Source organism: Colossoma macropomum, unplaced genomic scaffold, assembly GCF_904425465.1.
Source record: "Colossoma macropomum unplaced genomic scaffold, Colossoma_macropomum, whole genome shotgun sequence".
Taxonomy (NCBI): domain Eukaryota; kingdom Metazoa; phylum Chordata; class Actinopteri; order Characiformes; family Serrasalmidae; genus Colossoma; species Colossoma macropomum.
The window spans coordinates 1,941,819-1,964,145 of record NW_023496051.1 but is presented as its reverse complement, the minus strand read 5'-3'; the positions used below and the strand labels follow the sequence as shown (position 1 = coordinate 1,964,145).

The 22,327-nt window shown below is 41.1% G+C and overlaps 1 protein-coding gene across 3 annotated transcripts in view; it reads left to right on the top strand.

Annotated features, from left to right (window-relative positions):
* shoc2 (SHOC2 leucine rich repeat scaffold protein) overlaps positions 1–13,868 on the top strand; it is a 42,945-nt gene extending 29,077 nt beyond the window's left edge. For all 3 annotated transcript variants that reach the window (XM_036565123.1, XM_036565125.1, XM_036565124.1), the window contains exons 4-9: positions 1,782–1,912; positions 3,410–3,598; positions 7,759–7,881; positions 10,622–10,759; positions 12,705–12,822; positions 13,603–13,868. In XM_036565123.1, coding sequence (XP_036421016.1) covers positions 1,782–1,912; positions 3,410–3,598; positions 7,759–7,881; positions 10,622–10,759; positions 12,705–12,822; positions 13,603–13,811 — 908 coding nt within the window. In that variant the 3' untranslated portion in view covers positions 13,812–13,868. The remainder of the gene's footprint in view (positions 1–1,781; positions 1,913–3,409; positions 3,599–7,758; positions 7,882–10,621; positions 10,760–12,704; positions 12,823–13,602) is intronic.
* The last annotated feature ends 8,459 nt before the right edge of the window (positions 13,869–22,327 follow it).

Genomic DNA, 22,327 nt, shown 5'->3' with positions numbered 1-22,327 from the left:
AGCCACATGGTACGTTACCTATAAATAAAAACGAACCGAGACAAAACATCATATTTCTACCTTAAAGTAAACTTCTCACCAAGCTACAGCTGTGATGGGTACTTGTCTGTTTCTCTTTTTATACAAACCTCATTGATAACAGTCTGCAGGATGGTACAAACGCTATTCAATTAACGTTTATTTTTGAGCTCATCGTTTGCTTCGTGAAAAAGTGATGCATGACGATTGAGCTGTTTCCACTTCAGTGGAACATTTTCCAACTTGATCAAGTGGAAACTCTGGTAAGCCTTTTTGGTTGACTTGGTTTGGGTGCATTTAGGAACGCAGCAGTGATTCTGACCAGTAGTGGTAGCCATTGCTCACAGCATGACCCGAAGTCATTTAATGCTATAATTTACACTTCCATATTAACGAACGTGTGAGTGTGAGAATGGAATACTGTAATAAAGACATTAAAATAAGTTCTCTATCAAACACATTATAAAGGAGGACTTTTCATTTTCAGTTGTAAACACTGCCACTGCTGTAATGTTTTCCCTAATATGACGACTTCTGCTGTGTCGAATGTGGAAGTGTGAAAAGGGTCTACATTGACAAGCGCCCCTACCTTTGAGCTACATCTTCACAAGATGCTGGGCCCAATCCCAGTTCTTCTTTTTACCCCTACCCCTTGTTTTCGAGTGTCACCCTAACCTCTTGGAACTGAGTTACAGGGGTAGTGGTTGAAATCTTCCTCTCTGAAATGGGACCCTCAAATAAAAAGAGCATCACTTCATTAACAGCTACTAGCGCTGCTCTGTAGGCGACCCTGCCAGTCTGCAGTGACAGCAGAGGAGGGTAAAGTTCAGCTCCTCACTGCTGGGCTTTAGTTACATTTAGGGCATCAAATGCCTTCAAAGAGGGGGGGCAATTATTTATTATCACCACCCCTAATTCTTCAGTGATATGAAGCTGAAGTCAGATATTCACCAGCTTCTTGTTCAAATTTTCCCATTCCACCTTAAATGGAGCAACAGTTACATTCTGGAGCTTCAGGCGTCAGAACTGCTGGACTATTTAAGGTGGAATGGGAAAATTAGCTAGCTAACTACCGAAACATTAGCAAGCTATTATTTTCTTCATACTTGTTATGATGAAAAGGACCATAATACACTGAAACAACATTAAACTAAAGATAATACAGTGTTTATTGTAATTTTCACAGAGAAAATTCTCACATTTGTGGGTTTCTTTGGTCTCTTGTTCAGCCATCTTGCCGGTTTTTTTCTCATAACACTCTGTTTGGATTGTGTGACTCTGAAAAACCCCCTGTTTGGAGGGCCATGTAGCCCAAACACTTCGCCCTACCCCTCTATCTCAACAAGTTGCGGGACACCCTACTTCTAGATGTGAATGTGCAAAACAGAGAGCTAAGGGCTTAGTGGTAGGGGAAAGGGGTGAAATGGGATTGGGCCTTAGACTGTTTTCAAAATTTCACACTCACCCTAAAGTCTAGATTCTCACACACTTTTAGCCCAGAATTTCTCATGGCTTTCCCCTGATGTGGTGTCATAACATGAACATCCAAACATGTCTTGCCTGATCCACTACAATATAGTTAAAGGTTTGTGGGGAGGGATATATGTAAACTTTGGCCAAGCTATAACCTAATGCAGCAAAAACATGCACTGGTCCTCTGATGACTTGGTGGTCTAAGACATTGCTTTAGCCAGCGTCTGCAAAACCAGCCTTACAAAGCCGAAGCTGTTTTAACACTTTTTTTTTTTTAATCATTGTTTTAGGCAATCTGTCGAGTATAAACCGCCTGGGTCTGCGGTACAACAGGCTGTCAGCAATCCCCCGATCGTTAGCAAAGTGCCGGGAGCTGGAAGAGCTAAACCTAGAAAACAACAACATCTCTGTGCTACCTGAGGTAAGAACAAGGGCATGTGGTTTTCTCCTCTCTATAAAGAGAGAGTTCAGCTGAATTGTGCTGATCTTGCAAGAAGGAAAGCTAACATTGGACATTGGTGTGATGTCATTTGAGCTTTGCAGCATTACTGGCAATATTAGCTTTCCTTCACTGTTACCAGCATCAACTAGTATTACCTCCAAGAACAGGTGCCAAAGAGGACTACAGAGTTTTCTCTGATCTAACACATCTGTTGACCTCTCGAACGGCAGGATGACTCAATTAGCTGATGGTTTTGACACATTTATGCAGATTGTTTTGGTCAGTTCTTCAGTTTTGTAGTGCACAGTTTCTGTTTATTTGTCAAATTTAACATGCTGAGGGAAAAAATGTGGCATGTCCTCTAACTTTTGCAGTGCCAACAGAGAATTCTGACAGCGCAGCAGCAGCTCACAGTCAGTATTCAGCCAACCCACAAATATAGTATTTACATTTATGGGCCAATCAGAACTGAGATAACGATTCCTCAGTGTGAAAAGAGCCGTTTCATGAATGGTGAACTTTTTCACATATTCAGATTTCTTTCGAATGATCAAGTGTTCATATATATGAATTATCATTGTTAGCTACCAAGACAATCTGCTTCCATTTAGCTTGTGTATGAAATTGATCTAGAACATGTTTATTTCTGTGAGCTGTCATCATTGCTATGAGAGCTAAATGACGTCTACAAATTACATTGCAAGTGGCAATCATCGGGGTCCAAGCACTTCGCACTGTATGAAGCCAAAGTTTTACCCTTTATTTATAACAGACGTGGGCACGCAAAAGACACATTGGCTTTTTTTTTACCTTGATGCATTAAGCAACGACGTATCAAAATACCCAGAAAAGTACAATATTTGGACATAATTTGTACTTGAATAGTACATATCATTGCAACACTGTATTCATATGCCCCTAAATATTGACCTTGAGGAATGTTTTTAAACTGTATCCCTCTGCCCAAGTTGAAGTCTCAGATGGACTCAACACAAGACAAAGACCACATCACAGGCACCAACCATCACGTCACTCTCTAAGCTTCTTACTCTTAAACCCCTGACACAGCGACCCAGGCCTGACCAGCTCCATCAGCTTATTGAGTTGGCCAGTTGGTTCTGATGCCCATACTAGTCGGTCACTCAGAGTTTACAGTGTCCAAACCCACATAAGTAAGGCTGAATGATAAACCAGATTTGGGGCAAGGGGGAAATTTTTATTCATTTTATTCATTTTAATTACATGTTTTGGTCAACCTTTGCTGTAGAGCCATTTCTCCAGAGGTCTCAAGGTTGGAGGTTAATGGAAAATCAACATTAAAAATGATTCGATAGTTTTCCTGACATTTAATAAAGAATGCTACCTGACTGTACTTCATATGTTTTGTTATTTTCACTAGTTTGGGTTTTGATGTTTTTTTATCATGGTTTGCTGTTATTCTGATGTGTTGTTTTGTCGCTTCGTTCCTGCGGTCAGGGCCTGCTCTCGAGCCTGGTGAACCTGACAAGTCTGACGTTGGCACGGAACTGTTTCCAGTCGTACCCGGTGGGCGGCCCGTCGCAGTTCTCCACCATCTACTCGCTTAACATGGAGCACAACCGCATTAATAAAATCCCTTTCGGCATCTTCTCCCGTGCCAAGGTCCTCAGCAAGCTCAACATGAAGGTGAGGAGAATGTGGGTGGGGAGATTTGCTACCTAAAACCGGATTTCTGTGACCTACGAACGCAGACTCTCGTATGTCTTTCATACTACGTCACTTGCTGACTTGCAGGAGCGCCGCCTATGTGGTGCAAAACTTTTCAGTTATCGGAACGTCCCCGCTGATGTTCTAAAGTACCTCCGAAATGTCCTTAAAACATCAGGATTGCTGAGCAATAGTGAAATCATGGCAGGTTGTGTGGTGTGAAAGGGGCTTTACTAACAGCAGTTCCGCACAAGATGTCCCTCAGTGATCTCAGAGTGAAGGTGAGGAAGGTGGGTGGGGAGATTTATATGACGCTAAAATGTGTGTGTCTGCGTGTATTAAAGCTTTAATCGGGCCTAAAGTTTTGGTCAGAATGCGAATGTTCAGAACAACATATTATCCCAACCGAGCTTCACAAGTTTGCTTTGTACGAGTCTCTGTGTTGCAATTTTTGACACTTTAGCAGAAATATTTCTTTACTTAGTCTCATTATTAGTGGTTGGTATAGTGTAGTGGGTAACACCTCTGCCTTCTACGCTGTAGAATGGGGTTCAATCTCTGCCTGGGCAGCACCCTACACTATACCAATAAGAGTCCTTGGGCAAGACTCCCAACACTACCTTCGCCTGCCTGTGTAAAATGATCAAATTGTAAGTCACTCTGGATAAGAGCGTCTGCCAAATGCCTTAAATGTGAATTATTAGCTGCAGGCATTGCATTTTACAAAGGTAAACCCCTGCTTTAAACCTCTGAGGTTCAGCATGGTGTCTAGTCTATAAAATATATATTTAAAAATAAAATGATAGAAAACATTCAGTCTGTACGAGAGTTGAAGCACTGTAGGCAAAAACTACTTGAAAGAGTTGTTTGGTCTGTAGGTTGTCAACCATAGAAAGTATGCCATCTATTGTAATCACTAATTCCGCAGAAGCTTTAGACATTTTTAAAGGAATATGATCCGCAACTCACTAAAACACCGAGATTAGCTGACGGCTTCAACTAAAATAGCTTTTGTGCTAGCTAGCATGCTTGCTATCCAAGTAGCATGCCAGCCAACTGTTTCAGGTTGTTCTATCTCTTTATTTAACCACCGCTTTTGCTGCGCATAGCTCTTCGTTCTGTATGTCAGACTAAAGATTTTTCTATAATAAGTGGCTCATTATTTGAAGCCCCATCAAACCGGATGGCACTGCGTGCTGAGGGTCCTGCCGCAGTGACTGCGCATGACGGTACCAAGACTGACCAGCAAAGTCACAAAATTTAGCTAGAACATTGAACATTTTATTCATTTACTGCATTAAATTAGGCGATGCTAATTTAATCGGTTGTGTTCATGAATGAAATTTCAAGGTCTTATGTCACGAGTCCGACTCGATGTAACAGTCAGTTAAGGGAATGTCCCAGTCAATTCTAATGTCTGTTAAAGGCGAGTGCAAGTCGGAGGTCAGTTAAGGCTGCGTCTGAGTAGAGTCATGAGTCAATTAAGAGTGAGTCCGAGTCAAGTCAGGAGTCAGTTAAGGGCATATTCAAGTTGAGAAGAGAAAGATGAGTTGAGCTGGGTGTCAGTTAGGGGCGTGTCCGAGTAGAGTCGGGAAACAGTTAAGAGCAAGTCCGAGTCGAGTTAGGAGTCAGTTGAGCATGATTCTAATAGGGAGTCAGTTAAAGATGAGTTGAGCTGGGAGTCAGTTAGGGGCTTGTCCGAGTAGAGTCGGGAATCAGTTAAGAGAAAGTCTGAGTCTGGCTGGGAGTCAGTTGAGCATGATTCTAATAGGGAGTCAGTTAATCGGTTGAAGGCATGTCCAAGTCAAATCAGGAGTCAGTTTAGATGAGTCAAGTTTAGATTCAGATAAGGGTGTGTCTGAGTTGAATCGGGAGCCAGTTAAGAGCAAATCCGAGTCGATCGGGAGTCAGTTAAGGATGCGTTGAATCTGGAGTCAGTAAAGATCAATTCCAAATTGAATTGGGAGTCATTTAAGGATGAATCGAGTGGGGAGTCAGTTTAGGGTGCGTCCGAATAGAGTCCGGAGCCAGTTAAGCACAATTCCGAGTTGAGTCAGGAATCAGTTAAGAGAAAGTCCGAGTCGTGTTAGGAATCAGTTGAGCATGATTCTAATAGGGAGTCAGTTAAAGATGAGTTAAGCTGGCAGTCAATTAGGGGCGTATCCGAATAGAGTCGGGAGCCAGTTAAGCGCAATTCCGAGTTGAGTCAGGAGTCAGTTAAAAGCAATTCCGAGTCGAATCGTGAGTCACTTAAGGATGAGTCGAGTCGGGAGTCAGTAAGATCCAGTTTGAATTGGGAGCTAATCTAAGTAGATTCAGGAGTAATTTAAGGATGAGTCAAGTCAGGAGTCAGTTTGGCCTAGATTTAACCATGTCACCTCCAGTGTTTTCCAGTTTAGTTTTAATTCATTGCCACCAGTATAATCACGATGTATTGCGTCCATATCGAGCTGCCCTGCGTTGGGAGTCATTTGCAAGTCAAATTCCAATCGTGCTTTTCTGCCGCTGCCTCTGTGCCGAGTGTCTCGTAGATGGCCGTTGTGACTGTAGAGCAGGCGGAGGGTTAAAGGGTTAAGCCTGGCTCAGGGTTATGCTGGCAATAGCAGGATGCTGTCAGCTGGGATTGAACCTGTCTTGGTTCAAATCCAAGTTAGCCTTTATTTTTAGGCGGCTGCGTTGCCTACACAGCTACTGCTGCTCCAGCTGAACATGCGGACTGTGTTCCAAATACAACTCGATTCTCTTCTCCTGAAGAAAGTAATCTCTGAAATGTGAAGAGGTGGGATTTACCTACGTTCCCTTCACGTGTCACATGAATCGGTCAGATTCACTCTCCAGTCTTCCACATCCGCCCCGTTCCTCTTGGCCTTCTCACTGTAATGGAGACGGTCTGATTGTGCTCTGCTTACTCTAATGCCATTCTCAGAGGCTATAATGAATGCAGACTAGTGGTGGTTCCTGCTGAAATGCTTTGTGTCTGGAGAAAATCGTACATGCAGTGCCACCTAATGGCCATCTTAATTAGTCCTTTAAGGTGGGATGGATTAAAAAAAAACCCTATTTGAGAAAAAATACTAGTGGCACATATTAATAAAAGCCAGTGAAAATTATGCGTACGAAAATTTATAATATACACCGATCAGGCATAACATTATGACCACCTCCTTGTTTCTACGCTCATTGTCCATTTTATCAGCTCCACTTACTATATAGGTGCACTTTGTAGTTCTACAGTTACAGACTGTAGTCCATCTGTTTCTCTGCATACTTTGTTAGCCCCCTTTTACCCTGTTCTTCAGTGGTCAGGACCCCCATGGACCCTCACAGAGCAGGTACTATTTGGGTGGCGGATCATTCTCAGCACTGCAGTAACACTGACGTGGTGGTGTGTTAGTGTGTGTTGTGCTGAGTGGATCAGACGCAGCAGTGCTGCTGGAGTTTTTAAACACTGTGTCCACTCACTGTCCACTCTATTAGACACTCCTACCTTGTCAGTCCACTTTGTAGATGTAAAGTCAGAGACGATAGCTCATCTGCTGCTGCACAGTTTGTGTTGGTCATCCTCTAGTCCTTCATCGGTGGTCACAGGACGCTGTTGGCTGGATATTTTTGGTTGGTGGACTATTCTCAGTCCAGCAGCGACACTGAGGTGTTTAAAAACTCCAGCAGCACTGCTGTGTCTGATCCACTCAGACCAGCGCAACACACAGCATAATTTTTTTTTTAGTATAATGTAGCTTGGTCCAAAGTGGTCTTTTTTATGATCCATGCAGTTGTTCAGTGTTTTAGAAGTACTAAGCATACCTGTGATATACTTCAAGAAGCATATTGTATCATATGTTATCATTATAGTGACGGATTTTTTATTTCATTGCCCACCCTAGATGGGATTTTCGTGTTCAGAGACCATATAAAAGTTACAGCCAACCAGTTTATGGTCCTTGCATGATAGCCACAGATCGGACTTTGTCTCAGTATCTTTAGGATGCTTTGAAATCAGTCAGCATCTGGTCACATTATTAAAAATGCACTGAATAAGCAAATAGCCATATTGTGGCTGCACTAATGTCTCTCGCACTTTATTTGAACTTCAACAAAGTCAGCAGCTGTTGTGTTTTTGTTTTACCGATCGTTTGCAGGATAACCAGCTGACATCGTTGCCGCTGGACTTCGGCACGTGGACCAGCATGGTTGAGCTGAATCTGGCCACCAACCAGCTGACCAAGATCCCTGAGGATATCTGCGGCCTTGCATCCCTCGAGGTATGGTTCACGTCCTGTTTTCTGATACAGCCATAGATCTAGATAGACCATCGTTTTGCTCTCCACCTCAGGGGAAGGAGTCTCGATGTCATCTCCCATTACTTTATTAGCTCAAGTGAAGCTTGTTAGAAGACCCCTTGGAGCGGCAAGGGATCAAGTGTCAACTTCAGCCGCAGAAGTTGCCCAGAAGTCATTGTGATTTTTCCTTTTTATACAGCAAAAAAAATGAACAGAGCTGTTTATAAGCAATAGCAAGGAAATACTGCAGAATGCTCAGGAAGCTGGGGTTACGCTGCTTGACTTTTACCCTGATTTTAGACCCGATTCTCAGTCTGGCCGAGTCTGTCCTTAGTTGGCTTTAGTCTGCAGATTTTTGGGTCAGTCAGAGTCGACAGTTGGTGAGAGAGTTGAGTTGTGTGTGAGCGGCGCAGACTCAGATTTTTGGCCTCCTGATCGCGATTCAGAGTCTGAGTTTATCAAACGTTTGTTTTTTTTTGACCCAACTCAGCGAAATCTAGTGTAAACTGATCAGCGACTCAATCTGAACAGATTCCTGCAACAGCCAATGAAAACTGAGAGCGTGAAAGAAGAAAATACAGCAAGTGAACAAAGAAAAATGGCAAAAAGTCACGTGGAGCGAAATTTTTTAATAAGCTGAGTTTAAGGCACAATAGAGTTTATATACTTTTAAAACTCCAAAAAATACCAAACTGATCACAGTTTTAAATCCATGATCTTCACTTAAACATGTTTACCTGCTGCTTCTTTACTGTATCGGCGCAAACGGCAGAGAAAACAGCAGTAGCAGCTCCACGTTTGTTTATTTGCATCTCCGAGTAATGGGAGAACGCAAGAGTTTGAGTTCAGTGAGTCCCGTTCAGTTCAGCAGCAGCTGAAAAGTTGAGTAGTGTGTGATCCCTAATCGCTTAGTGTGGATCCCCAATATTTCAGTCGCCAACAAAATCTGCAAAAACCAGTCTGATGGTGTGAGACGCCCAGTCTTTTATAATCATTTAAGACTTTAAAAGTCGTGTAATGAACCCAAGGCTTAACTGGCAATGTTCAAAATGGAAAACTACCTTATCTGTTATACATGACAGCTTATACAACAGATTTACTTTACTCTGCTAGCTTTCTAGTTAGCGAGCTACAGGCTGCATAGCTAGCAGCAACAAAAAGAAAGGCAATGCATTAAAGCTTATATCCAGACAAAACAGTTATTCGCAAAATTTGTTTATGCTCTGTTCCGGCTTCTTAAACATTTTGTGTTCCAAAGTTTGCATTTCTCGCGATATCGCTCACTGAAGCTAACCCAACGAAGGGCACGTGTTCTGATTAAAAAATACTCTCTTCACCGCCCCCTCCTTGCCTTGTAGTGAGTGGCCGTTTACACACTTCTGAGTGTTGAGCCGAAGGTGGCGACGAAAAGGCTTATAAAAAAAAATGTGATGTCTTAAAGATTTATTACAAAAAGGTAGTTAGATAAACTATTGTAAACTATTTACAGATATATAAAAAGTGGAGATAATGAAATAAATGAAACGAACCTTTTAGCCAACTTCCATCGGAATTAGACCTCCGCATTTAACCCATCCGTGCAGTGAAACACCACATACACACTAGTGAACACACACACTACGGCAGTGAGCACACTTGCCCGAAGCTGTGGGCAGCCCTATCCACAGCGCCCGGGGAGCAGATGGGGGTTAGGTGCCTTGCTCAAGGGCACTTCAGTCGCATACTGTCAGCTGATGGGGATCAAACCGGCGACCTTCCGGTCACAAGGCTGGTTCCCTAACCTCCAGCCCACGACTGCCCCCACATAAATAATATTATAAAATGTACTTAAACAATAAGAGTAATGTGCAGTACAAAAATACAAGTAATTGCATGAATACTATGCAGGAGACAGTGCGGTGGTGCCTGTCCCTCCAGTGAATGAACTACTGACTATGGACTGTAGCAGTAAATGTTAACAGTTTACCTTTAAAAGGCACCCATGAGTGTTCATGTTAAAATATCCCACAGTTATTTGAACAAATCAGGTAGACACATTTCTTTTTTATATATGGTTTAAGGTTTGTAGTACATTTGTTTTGCCATACTTGTCTGTCAGTTTTATACATGTAGCATTAGCATCTCAGAATAAGGCCACTGATGTAGAACCAGCTTGTAATGTCCATGTATATGCAGTGCTGGAAAAAGTCTTACCTCAGCAGTGTGTTTTCGCCAATAAATCCACCATATTGCTTTAGAATACATACAAATAAACATAAAAACAATAGAATGTAACACAAATTTGTTTTTAACATACTAAAGTTCTTAATGTGTTTGATTCCAGTACCTGATATAAGGAAGGATTGATTAGATACTTGGAAACTTGGAATTTGATAGTAACTGTAAATACTGGAAACTGTAACTGTAGATGCTTCACAAACGAACACATTCATTATACACATAAAATCACCACGTATTGTTTATTTGTATTAATTCTAAGTTTCTATAAGTATAATTTTCCCAAATGGCTTTAGACTTTCACACAGTACTGTATATACATATGCTCATATGGTTCAGCTGAGCTGTAGATCGTCAGAGCTTTAGTTCAGTTAAGTTTCTGCAGTGGAACGTTAGCTGAAGAAAAGGTCTTTCTTTTCTTCTTGAATTGGAACTGAATATTGAATGATGTTCGTTGTTAGCGAGACATTAGCTCAGCTCGTTCTCCATTCCTCTCCTCCTACAGGTTCTCATATTGTCCAATAATCTTCTGAAGAAGTTACCCCATGGAATTGGTAACTTGCGGAAACTACGCGAGCTCGACTTGGAGGAGAACAAGCTGGAGTCCCTTCCGAACGAGATCGCCTACCTTAAAGACCTACAGGTAACACACTTTTCTTCATACTGTCTTCATGAGGTTTTGCCATTTCTTATCAGCTTAGCTTATTACTGTAAACTGTCAAACGAACCAGCTGACAAGCCAGACTTCAACCAATTCCACCAATGATTCTAAATGTCTGCTAAGTAAATGGTTAAGATGTAAACATTCAGAGTGGTTTGGTGTGAAATACTTGTTCTAGAGAACCTTGGGGCAGATCACAGTGGTGGTGATAGGAACCAGACGTCTGAAGAGTTTAATGTCTCTAAAAGTTATTTCATGAAGTGGTTATGAATTCACTGCCTGGTGCCCCATACATTGTTATATGGTAACTTTGAGAAGGTTTTGGCCTGAAATATATTTTCTAAAAGCAGTTCATGGTGGAGAGACACATACAGGCTGTTACAAGACAAAATAGTCCCTGAAGAAAAGATTCCACATTTACCACTATTTGACCATCATCAATGTAACATATGAGAACTCCTCTGTTTCAGGCTGCTTTTTGAACAAGGCACAATACAGAACAGCCAATCAGAACCGAGATAATGTACTTATATGGCCCATTCTGCTGAATTGGTTCAGTAGTTTTAAAAAAGAACTATTTAAAAAAGGAATGAAATATTCAGACTTTAGATCTTTACAAGGTTTACGTTATCATCTTTTTGAACCTGAGGAATTACTAGAGATAATAATATATTTACCAGAGGTTTAAATATTTACATAATCATCATTTATAGGCTGCTTTCTGCTGGGAGGTGTTGGGATGTTTATTCAAAAAATGCTGTTCCATATTTTCATGTCACTACCGAAAGTTCTAGTCTGTAGGCGGAGCCTTATTGTAGCCACACCCCTGCATTTTAGAGCAGGTGAGAATGCATCCCTGTCCCTCATGGCCACATGGTGAGCAGTTAGATCACATTATTTTGAAGTAAATGTGTCCCTGAAAATCAGTGTGGATCACATGTTTTTGTTTTAAAGATAAATATGATTTTATGTGTACAGTTGTTCAAAGCTATGTTTGCTAGTCATGTACTGGCTAGCATTTTTTAGTTATGCTTAAAATTAGCTAAAACTGTCACTACTGAAACATTTTGTAAAGTTTGTGTTCAAAATTAGATGTAACTGTCACTGCTGAAACATTTAGTAAAGTTTGTGTTCAAAATTAGCTGAAATTGTCAGTACTGAAACATTTAGTAAAGTTTGTGTTCAAAATTAGCTGAAATTGTCAGTACTGAAACATCTAGTAAAGTTTGTGTTCAAAATTAGCTGAAATTGTCACTGCTGAAACATTTAGTAAAGTTTGTGTTCAAAATTAGCTGAAATTGTCACTGCTGAAGCATTTAGTAAAGTTTGTGTTCAGAATTAGCTGAAACTGTCACTACTGAAACATTCAGTAGTTTGTATTCAAAATTAGCTGAAATTGTCACTACTGAAACATTTAGTAAAGTTTAGTTCAAAATTAGCTGAAACTGTCACTATTGAAACATTTAGTAAAGTTTGTGTTCAAAATTAGCTGAAATTGTCACTACCATTAGCTAGAACTGTCACTACCGAAACAGTCATTTCTGAAATATTTTTTTGGTAGTGACAAAATAGAATGTTCAGTCATTTATTTTAATAAATTGAAAATAATAGAGTTATGAGGTCATGCAAAAGCATTTTAGTCTGAAATCCAAGCCAGTTAAAGTCTGAAATATGTTTTGCCTTTGAAGCAGTTCGGTATAATGGTACATTCTGGTCTTAAAGGCACAGTAACACAAACAGCCTGTTGAACTGTAAGGGAGAAAGAGAGGTTGGAAATGAATTATGACTGTTCTTCGTTCATAAAATCACATGAATGTAATAGGTGAGGCTCAAGCAGAAAATAAAATACAAGAAAAAAGTAGGATGTCAGCACTTTAAAAGCCACTGGTTTCCTTTGGTTCTAAATGTATGTGGATTTTATTTTCAGAAACTTGTGTTGACCAACAACCAGTTGACCACATTGCCAAGAGGTATCGGTCACCTGACCAACCTGACTCACCTGGGGCTGGGAGAGAACCTCCTGCAGCACCTACCTGAGGAGATTGGTGAGTAAACAAACGAGCACATGGTTTCCCCAACAATCAAGATTTTTTTTTAAGCCCTGGGTGTTAAATAATAACCATAATTACTGGAGTAAACATTTTTATCAACAACTTTAATAGATGTGTGTATCAGTACATTTTTAATTTAATTATGCCATTGTTTGTCAGTTCAGTATTACCAGCAACTAATTAATTTGCATATGATCCTCCCACAGCAGTTTAGCCCCACCCATTAACACTGAGGCTGTAAGGAGTGTTTGAGTCTTGACTGCTTTTTGTAATGATAGAAAGTCGTATGCAAAGGTTTGGGCGCCCAGGTCAAATGATGTTTTCTCGATTTTCTAAGTGAAAAGCTTTGGCACACTAAAGTTTGTAGAAAAATGTCATTTATTTCCTGTGCAGGATGTGTTAGTTGTGCTTAGAAAACCAACAAAACTTCTAATCAGACCAGGGACGTTTGATATTTTGCATGCCACTTCACAATACAGCTCAATCAGAGCAGTCTTAAAGGCTCAGTAACAAAAACCTCCCCTTTAATTCTAAGGGAAAAAGAGGTCTTGTAAAAGTGAATTGTTTTTTGCTACGTAACGCCATGCAAACATCATAAGTGGACATCATAAAATGCAAGACAGGTACTGGGCCCTTTAAAACTGAGCATTATAAAACTAGCCCTAGGATTTTGGCTTTATATGAGCATACGCATGTATTTGGAATGAAACAGATTCACTTCCGTCTGTCTTCGAACGCTTGAAAACCAATTTTACATCCCTGTCTTTTGCACAGGCACACTGGAGAACCTGGAGGAGCTGTACCTGAACGACAACCCCAACCTGCACAGCCTGCCGTTCGAGCTGGCGCTGTGCAGCAAGCTGTCCATCATGAGCATCGAGAACTGCCCCCTCAGCCACCTCCCGCCGCAGATCGTCGCTGGAGGCCCTTCGTTCATCATCCAGTTTCTCAAGATGCAGGGACCGTACCGCGCCATGGTGTAATCGGCCAGCCCCGCGGCGGCCAAGCACTGTACAAACGAACCGACGACAAAAAAAAAACAAGAAAGAAAAACAACAGAACAACAGAAAAATATTCAATGTTCAATTCAAGAACATCCTTGTCATTTATAGGTATACGTCAGAGAGAGACGACAAGGCAGATTATCGGAAGCCGGATCACTGATCATGCCAATAGATGAATCATAGCCAGTTTAGAATCCCTTTCCACCCAATCATGTTTAAGAAAAAAGAAGAGGAATGATTACGTAGACTTCTATTGCCAAACCGGGCGATCTTTTAGGAGTACGGCTGCTGAAGCACTCTCTCTATCTGAGCATTTAAACCACATTGCCAACTTTATTCAGTCCGCGAGAAAAACAGTTGTATGCAAAAAACAACAAAAAATTTCTTCATTTCATTTTTTGCTGCTGCTGCCATAATCGACTTTTTTTTGTTTTGTTTTTTTTTTTAAATTGTGTTCTCTTGATATTCCCTTATTTTTTTTTTTCCCTCCTTTTTAAAGACCATCCCATGCCGAATGATTTTTGTTTTTGTACAGAGGTTGTATCTGTTGGGTATCTGAGAACAAGTGTAGTTGTTAAACCATTCTCTCTTTTTATATATACATATATAAATATATATATATATAAATATATATATACATTGAAATTGTGCCTACCCAGCACGATTTGCTGGTTCATTTCTGAAAGTAATTGTTCTTGAGGTGTTTCATACAAAAAAAAAAACGATGATTTTACGAAAGTATAATTTATTGAATAATTCCTTTATATGGCTTTTTTTTTGTAATTATTCTTTCTGAACTTTCACCTTTTTTCTTCTTTTTTTTTAATATTCATTCCCATCCACTAATAGATTGAACAAACTCGCTGACGGCTTTATCTGCGTAGTGTTGATGCGATTATCACCGCTTTTAAGTCCAAAACAGTACAAAACAGATGTTACACATCAAAGCAGACCAGTTCGGCATCACGTTCCAGTTTAGTTGATGGAGTTTCAACTCCAGCGAATAAACTATTTAAAAATTCGTCACTCATTTTCGCTGCAGGCGTGTTTAGGGTCCCATGGTTTATGCTGCTTGCGATCGGGGTTCACTGTTTTCTTTTCCCCACCATATCTTCAGTGTTCGCGTCCCAGAGGGCAGTACATACAGCGTAGTGTCAACGTATAGTCACACGCGAAAGTTTGGGAGACACATCAAACGACGTTTTGTTTATTTTTCAAGTGAAAATAACCTTTACAGAGTGTAAACCTGATATTTTGTCTGCAAATTTTAGTGCACAATTTCTGTTTATTAGCCAAAAACAGAAAACATAAAATGTAAAATGTGCCATAATGTTTGCACAAGCTACATCTTATGTTTCATCCCCCCCCCCGATACAGAACTAGGCAAATGAACAGCAGTTGTGCGCTAAAATGTGCAAAAGTGTGTTGTTTATTGTTAAACGTGAACTTATTTTCATTTAGAAAAGCAACGAAACTGTGCCGTTTGGCAGGGGCACACAAACTTTTTCACACGACGGTACTACACTACACACATTGAGCATACTTTACTGATGGTAGTGTACTGTCGTCATGCTGTTCAGTATGCTAATATTTGTTCTTGCTGTTCTACCCTAGGTAGGACGGAGGTGCGCCTATTGGAACGCAGCCCTGTGTCTGTAGTGAGGCCACAGCAGGCTTTCTGTTATGATCTATATTTTTCTTCCGATTTCTTTTCTTCCTGCTTCCTCCTCACGCCGACACTCTCTTTTTCTTTATCCTCGCGCTCTCTTGGCCTCGTCCGACGCTGCCTCTCGACACCATCACTTTTTTATTTTTTTAATGCACTTTGTAAGCGATATCCGGCGTCCTCCCTGACTTTTAAAAGGCCGTGTTCTGATTTAAACGTTTGGATGGGGGCATTTTTAATCCTGTAGTGAAGTATTTTATGCTTTATTTGATCAGTCTATCATGTATGGTTTATATGTTTGAACGAATACGAGTTTGCCTCAGCAGATTTAAAGAAAAAAGAAATCTGTCAACAGTTGAATTTCTTGGTTTTCCGAGGCTTTTATGCTATCAACTCTTTATTAAATATTTTGATTTAAGCTGTATGTCTGATTAGTCTGTTGGTGTGTTTATGTACATCTTTAGAGAAAGAAAAAAATAGCGCCCATATCTCTGGTATTATTATTATTACATTGTTTTGCAAAGTATTGAGATTAAGGGGAAGTCCACCGGAATTTCAAAAATTGTGCCTTAATCAAGCATAGAGAAACTAAACAAAGTCATTCAGTTGTTTAATGTGAATTGGCTCGTTGTAGAGAAACACTGGTTTCTTCACGGTGGTGGTGATCGGTGGTGATATAGCCGTTTTATTTACTATCCAAAATGACCAGTGAGCCTAAACAGGTGGGTGAATAATAAAATACGTATGAGAAGTTTTTTCTGGGGGGCTATTTTGCCAACTAACCTGCATATTGTCGCTGTAGGAACAGAACCTCGTATCTCGGATGAATGTTCTGAATTTTTAATGGAGAAATTCATCTATCCAAGTTATTTTGGAGCATTTTTGTTGGTCCGTTGGACATGACCTGGGGTGTAGTGGGTAACATCTCTGCCTTCTACGCTGTAGAATGGGGTTCAATCCCCACCTGGGCAGCACCCTACTCTAAAACAATAAGAGTCCTTGGGCAAGACTCCCAACACTACCTTCGCCTACCTGTGTAACTTAATCAAATTGTAAGTTGCTCTGGATCGTCTGCCAAATGCAGTAAATGTAAATGACGTTTTAACACAATGTGAAGATTCCAAAATGTGTCAAAATATGAAAAACAGCAAAATTAGAGATGCAAGGTTTTGTACACGTTCAATCCGATAACTGTCAGATTTTGTCAGTAATCCGATCAACATGTTTACATGCACTTGAGTAATCAGATAATGGGGAAACTCCAGGTCTACATGAGTCAGACAGTAATCAGATTTCTGCTTTGCAACCAGCCAATAAACTCGCAGAAGACGACGTGACAAAAACGTAATGTAAACTCAAACTTAATGCCGCGGCTTTTTTTAAAACTTTGCGCAACTTTTCCTAAAAATATGAAAATACATCATCTAGAAGATGAAGAATTTTTAAATGCTTCTTTTCATCACACATGTATTTGGTTTCAGCGTCACTCCAAAAGTGTTTAGCTGCGTCTCGCGGCGACGCTCCTCGCTTATTTCTGGTACCACCGTCTGTTTCACACATGCGCAGACTGAGAAATCCGAAAGAAATCAGAGTAAGAGTTCACAGCACTGAGAAATCTGATTACTGAGCTAAATTCCAGCTCTCTTTATCAGATTTCTTAATTGGATTTCTAGACCTCACTCCACCGAGAATAGACTTTACAAAGTATGTTTAAGAACAAAATTTGATCCTAAGACTATCACCAAACTGTTTCAGGCATCAGGCAGCGTTAAACATTCTCATATCTCGTATCGCTGCTGTCGGAACAAAACCTTGTTTCTCCAAAATGGTAACTTTACAGGAGAAGGAAAAAACATCCTTTACTTTTAATGTAAGTCAATGGAACCAGACTTTTTTCCACGCTATTTTTTAGACATTTCTTTCAGTCCATTCATCATGAAATTTACACACAATGTAAAGAACAACAGGCATTTTCACATTATGTCAAAAACTGAAAAACGACAAAAATGTTCCAAAAAACAGCAGCGACAGATAAGACGTCGTCTGGTTCCATTCGCCACCACTGTGAACGGTTCCGAGTCTAGAAAGGAGCGTTTCACATCAAACCTCTCTCTGAATGACGACCAATTAACTGGGCGGAAATTTCGGAAATTGGTGGAATTCCCCTCCAAGGCCCTTGATGTTTTAATCTTGCATTTTACGAATGTTTTCATTTTACTTAAATAAATAATGAAATTGTCATTTACTGTTATATCAAGTGACCGACCGTTAAAACAGTCCAGCTAGTTTATCAGCCCAGTTTTAAAAGCAGTTTAACCGCAGTGTCATGTGCTGTTTTTTCTTTTTCTTCTTTCCTTCTTTCCTTCTTTCCTTCTTTCTTTCCTTCTCTTCACTGTTTTGAAGAAGTTCAGCAGCGGTTCGCGGCCGGAAACAGCACAACCCGCCGCTGCGCTCGTGGACGTCTTTAACGCATCTTTAACACGTAAACATGACGCTGTAAAGCGACGCACCCAGCAGAGACGAAGAGCTACGTGACCAACCGGCGCTAAACTGGAGCCCGGCGTAAACAGCACAGACTGAGGAGAGACATAAACAACGACGACGACAACACAAAGTAAACACTTGTAAAAAGGGCTTTTTCTGTTCTCGCTTGCCGATTCGCCAGAGGCACTGCATTCCTGGTTTTGTATAAAAGCTTAGAAAAAAAAAGAAAATGTACATTTTTTCTTCCTTTTTGTGTAATTACGAGTTAGCTGTTAACGAAATGGAATTATGATGATGATGATGATGATGATTATTATTGTTATGTGAAATAAATGCCTTCGACGAGTACTTCAAGTGAAACGTGCATTAGGAACACAGCAGCACCGCCGTGTCCCGTTCCAGCTTCATCTTTTCTTCTTTCTTTCTGTCTTTTTTCTGTTTCTTTTCCATTTACTGTGCCATTCTGAGGGGCTGGGGAGTCGGGTATGATCAGTGATCAATGACGGAGCGTTTATCAGAAAATAAACCAGTAAACAAACGGCTCGCCGGCTTATTCTCAGTCCTCTGACTCTGATTCTCAGTCCTCTGACTCTGATTCTCAGTCCTCTGACTCTCTTATTCTCAGTCCTCTGACTCTGATTCTCAGTCCTCTGACTCTCTTATTCTCAGTCCTCTGACTCTCTGATTCTCAGTCCTCTGACTCTTATTCTCAGTCCTCTGACTCTTATTCTCACTCCTCTGACTCTGATTCTCAGTCCTCTGACTATCTTATTCTCAGTCCTCTGACTCTTATTCTCACTCCTCTGACTCTGATTCTCAGTCCTCTGACTCTCTTATTCTCAGTCCCCTGACTCTTATTCTCAGTCCTCTCTCTTATTCTCACTCCTCTGACTCTCTTATTCTCAGTCCTCTGACTCTTATTCTCAGTCCTCTGACTCTCTGATTCTCAGTCCTCTGACTCTTATTCTCAGTCCTCTGACTCTCTTATTCTCAGTCCTCTGACTCTCTGATTCTCACTCCTCTGACTCTCTGATTCTCTGTCCTCTGACTCTTATTCTCAGTCCTCTGACTCTCTGATTCTCAGTCCTCTGACTCTCTGATTCTCACTCCTCTGACTCTTATTCTCAGTCCTCTGACTCTCTTATTCTCACTCCTCTGACTCTCTGATTCTCACTCCTCTGACTCTCTGATTCTCAGTCCTCTGACTCTCTTATTCTCACTCCTCTGACTCTTATTCTCACTCCTCTGACTCTCTTATTCTCACTCCTCTGACTCTGATTCTCAGTCCTCTGACTCTCTTATTCTCAGTCCTCTGACTCTCTTATTCTCAGTCCTCTGACTCTCTTATTCTCACTCCTCTGACTCTCTGATTCTCAGTCCTCTGACTCTGATTCTCAGTCCTTTGACTCTCTTATTCTCACTCCTCTGACTCTCTGATTCTCTGTCCTCTGATTCTTTTATTCTCACTCCTCTGACTCTGATTCTCAGTCCTCTGACTCTCTTATTCTCAGTCCTCTGACTCTCTTATTCTCAGTCCTCTGACTCTCTTATTCTCACTCCTCTGACTCTCTGATTCTCAGTCCTCTGACTCTCTTATTCTCACTCCTCTGACTCTCTTATTCTCACTCCTCTGACTCTGATTCTCACTCCTCTGACTCTCTTATTCTCACTCCTCTGACTCTGATTCTCAGTCCTCTGACTCTCTTATTCTCAGTCCTCTGACTCTCTTATTCTCACTCCTCTGACTCTCTTATTCTCACTCCTCTGACTCTCTGATTCTCAGTCCTCTGACTCTGATTCTCAGTCCTCTGACTCTGATTCTCACTCCTCTGACTCTCTGATTCTCACTCCTCTGACTCTCTGATTCTCACTCCTCTGACTCTCTGATTCTCTGTCCTCTGACTCTCTTATTCTCACTCCTCTGACTCTGATTCTCTGTCCTCTGACTCTCTTATTCTCACACCTCTGATTCTCTTATTCTCTGTCCTCTGACTCTCTTATTCTCACTCCTCTGACTCTCTGATTCTCAGTCCTCTGACTCTGATTCTCAGTCCTTTGACTCTCTTATTCTCACTCCTCTGACTCTCTGATTCTCTGTCCTCTGATTCTTTTATTCTCACTCCTCTGACTCTCTTATTCTCACTCCTCTGACTCTGATTCTCAGTCCTCTGACTCTCTTATTCTCAGTCCTCTGACTCTCTTATTCTCACTCCTCTGACTCTCTGATTCTCAGTCCTCTGACTCTCTTATTCTCACTCCTCTGACTCTCTTATTCTCACTCCTCTGACTCTGATTCTCACTCCTCTGACTCTCTTATTCTCACTCCTCTGACTCTCTATTCTCACTCCTCTGACTCTCTTATTCTCACTCCTCTGACTCTCTTATTCTCACTCCTCTGACTCTCTGATTCTCAGTCCTCTGACTCTGATTCTCACTCCTCTGACTCTGATTCTCACTCCTCTGACTCTCTTATTCTCAGTCCTCTGACTCTCTGATTCTCACTCCTCTGACTCTCTGATTCTCAGTCCTCTGACTCTCTTATTCTCACTCCTCTGACTCTGATTCTCTGTCCTCTGACTCTCTTATTCTCACACCTCTGATTCTCTTATTCTCTGTCCTCTGACTCTCTTATTCTCACTCCTCTGACTCTGATTCTCAGTCCTCTGACTCTCTGATTCTCAGTGCTCTGATTTCTGGAGTTCGGTTCTGTTTATGACGAGCAGGTTTTAGATTTTATGACCTTTTATTTCTTCTCTTTGTTTTTAGTGCTGATTGTGAGGCAGAAGAGAAAGTAAAGAGTTTCATATCTGCACCTTTTATTTCTTCTGTTTCCAAGAAAATCAGAATCACTCAGACACAACATTCATACAACGAACCGGAAAGATGAACAGATCTCTCTCTCTCTCTCTCCATCTCTTCTCTCTTTCTCCCATCTCTTCTCTCTCTCTCTCTCCATCTGTCTCTCTCTGTCTCTGTCCCTCTCCCTCTCCCTCTCTCATCTCTCTCTCTCTCTCTCTCTGTCTCTCTCCCTCTCTCCCTCTCTTTTCCCATCTCTCTCACTCTGTCTCATCTCTTCTCACTCTCTCTCTCACACACACATCTCTCTCTCTCTTTCTCTCTTCCCCATCTCTCTCTGTCTCTCTCATCTCCTGTCTCTCCCCATCTCTCTCTCCCTCTCCCTCTCCATCCCCATCTCTCTTTCTCCCTCTCCCTTCCTGTCTCTCTCCCTCCCTCTCCCATCTCTTCTCTCCCTCTCTCTCCCCATCTCTCTCTCTCTGTCTCTCCCATCTCTCTCTCTGTCTCTCCCATCTCTCTCTCTCCCTCTCCCATCTCTCATCTCTCTCTTTTCTCTCACCATCTTTTCTCTCTCTCTGATTTCTTTCCTCCATCTCTTCTCTCTCATCTCTTTTCGCTCCTTTTTTCCATTTTTTATATTTTTCTCTTTGTTCTTTCTTGTGTTCTCTTTTGCTTTTTTATTAATTCTTTCTCTCATCTCTCTCCCTCTTCCACTCTTTTTCTCACCTTTCTTTCTGTCATCTTTGTCTTTTTCCATCATTTTGATCTCTTGCTCTCATCTTTCTCATCTCTCTCTCCCTCTCCTTTTTCCTCTCTCCATCTCTTTCTTTTACTCTCTCTCTCTCTCTCTCTCTCTCTCTCTCTCTCTCTCTCTCTCTGCAGGCCTTTAAACACTGAAACCTGATCCTTCTGTCTATATGAGTGAAATGATAAATGATCAGAGCTCAGAGCGCAGACTGACCCGTCAGCGTTCACAGCCTGGACGCTGAGCAGCAGTCATTAATAATTAACTAATAACTAATAATTAACTAATAAGCATGCAGCCCTGCCATTCAGCACAGAAATACGGGGCTAGGGGAAGAAAAAGTAGACCAGTAGTAAAAAGGTGGAAAAACATTTTAAAGTGTGGTTTCATCTGAAATTGTGCAGAAACTTGCTACAGTGGTGGTGATAGGAACCAGACGTCGCCATGACTGCGGCACAAATATAGGGTTTTTATTTACTATCCAAAACCACCAGGGAACCTACACGAGTCTTCTGAGTGTTAATATGGATGTTGATGATGGTAAAATCTGATAATCATGTTTTGGGGACTATTTTTTCATCACAACAGCCTGCATGTACCCCTCCACCATGTATGGATTTTACAAATGCTTTTTAGGCCAAAAAATGAGGAAACAGTGTCTCAGTCATCAGGCAGCGAATCATAACTATTTCATGTAATAACTTTCTGTGAAGGAGCTTTTAGAGATGGACGTCTTGTTCCATCTCAATCCTGACTAGAACGGAGAATTTCACACCAAACCACTCTGGATGACTTTGTTTACAT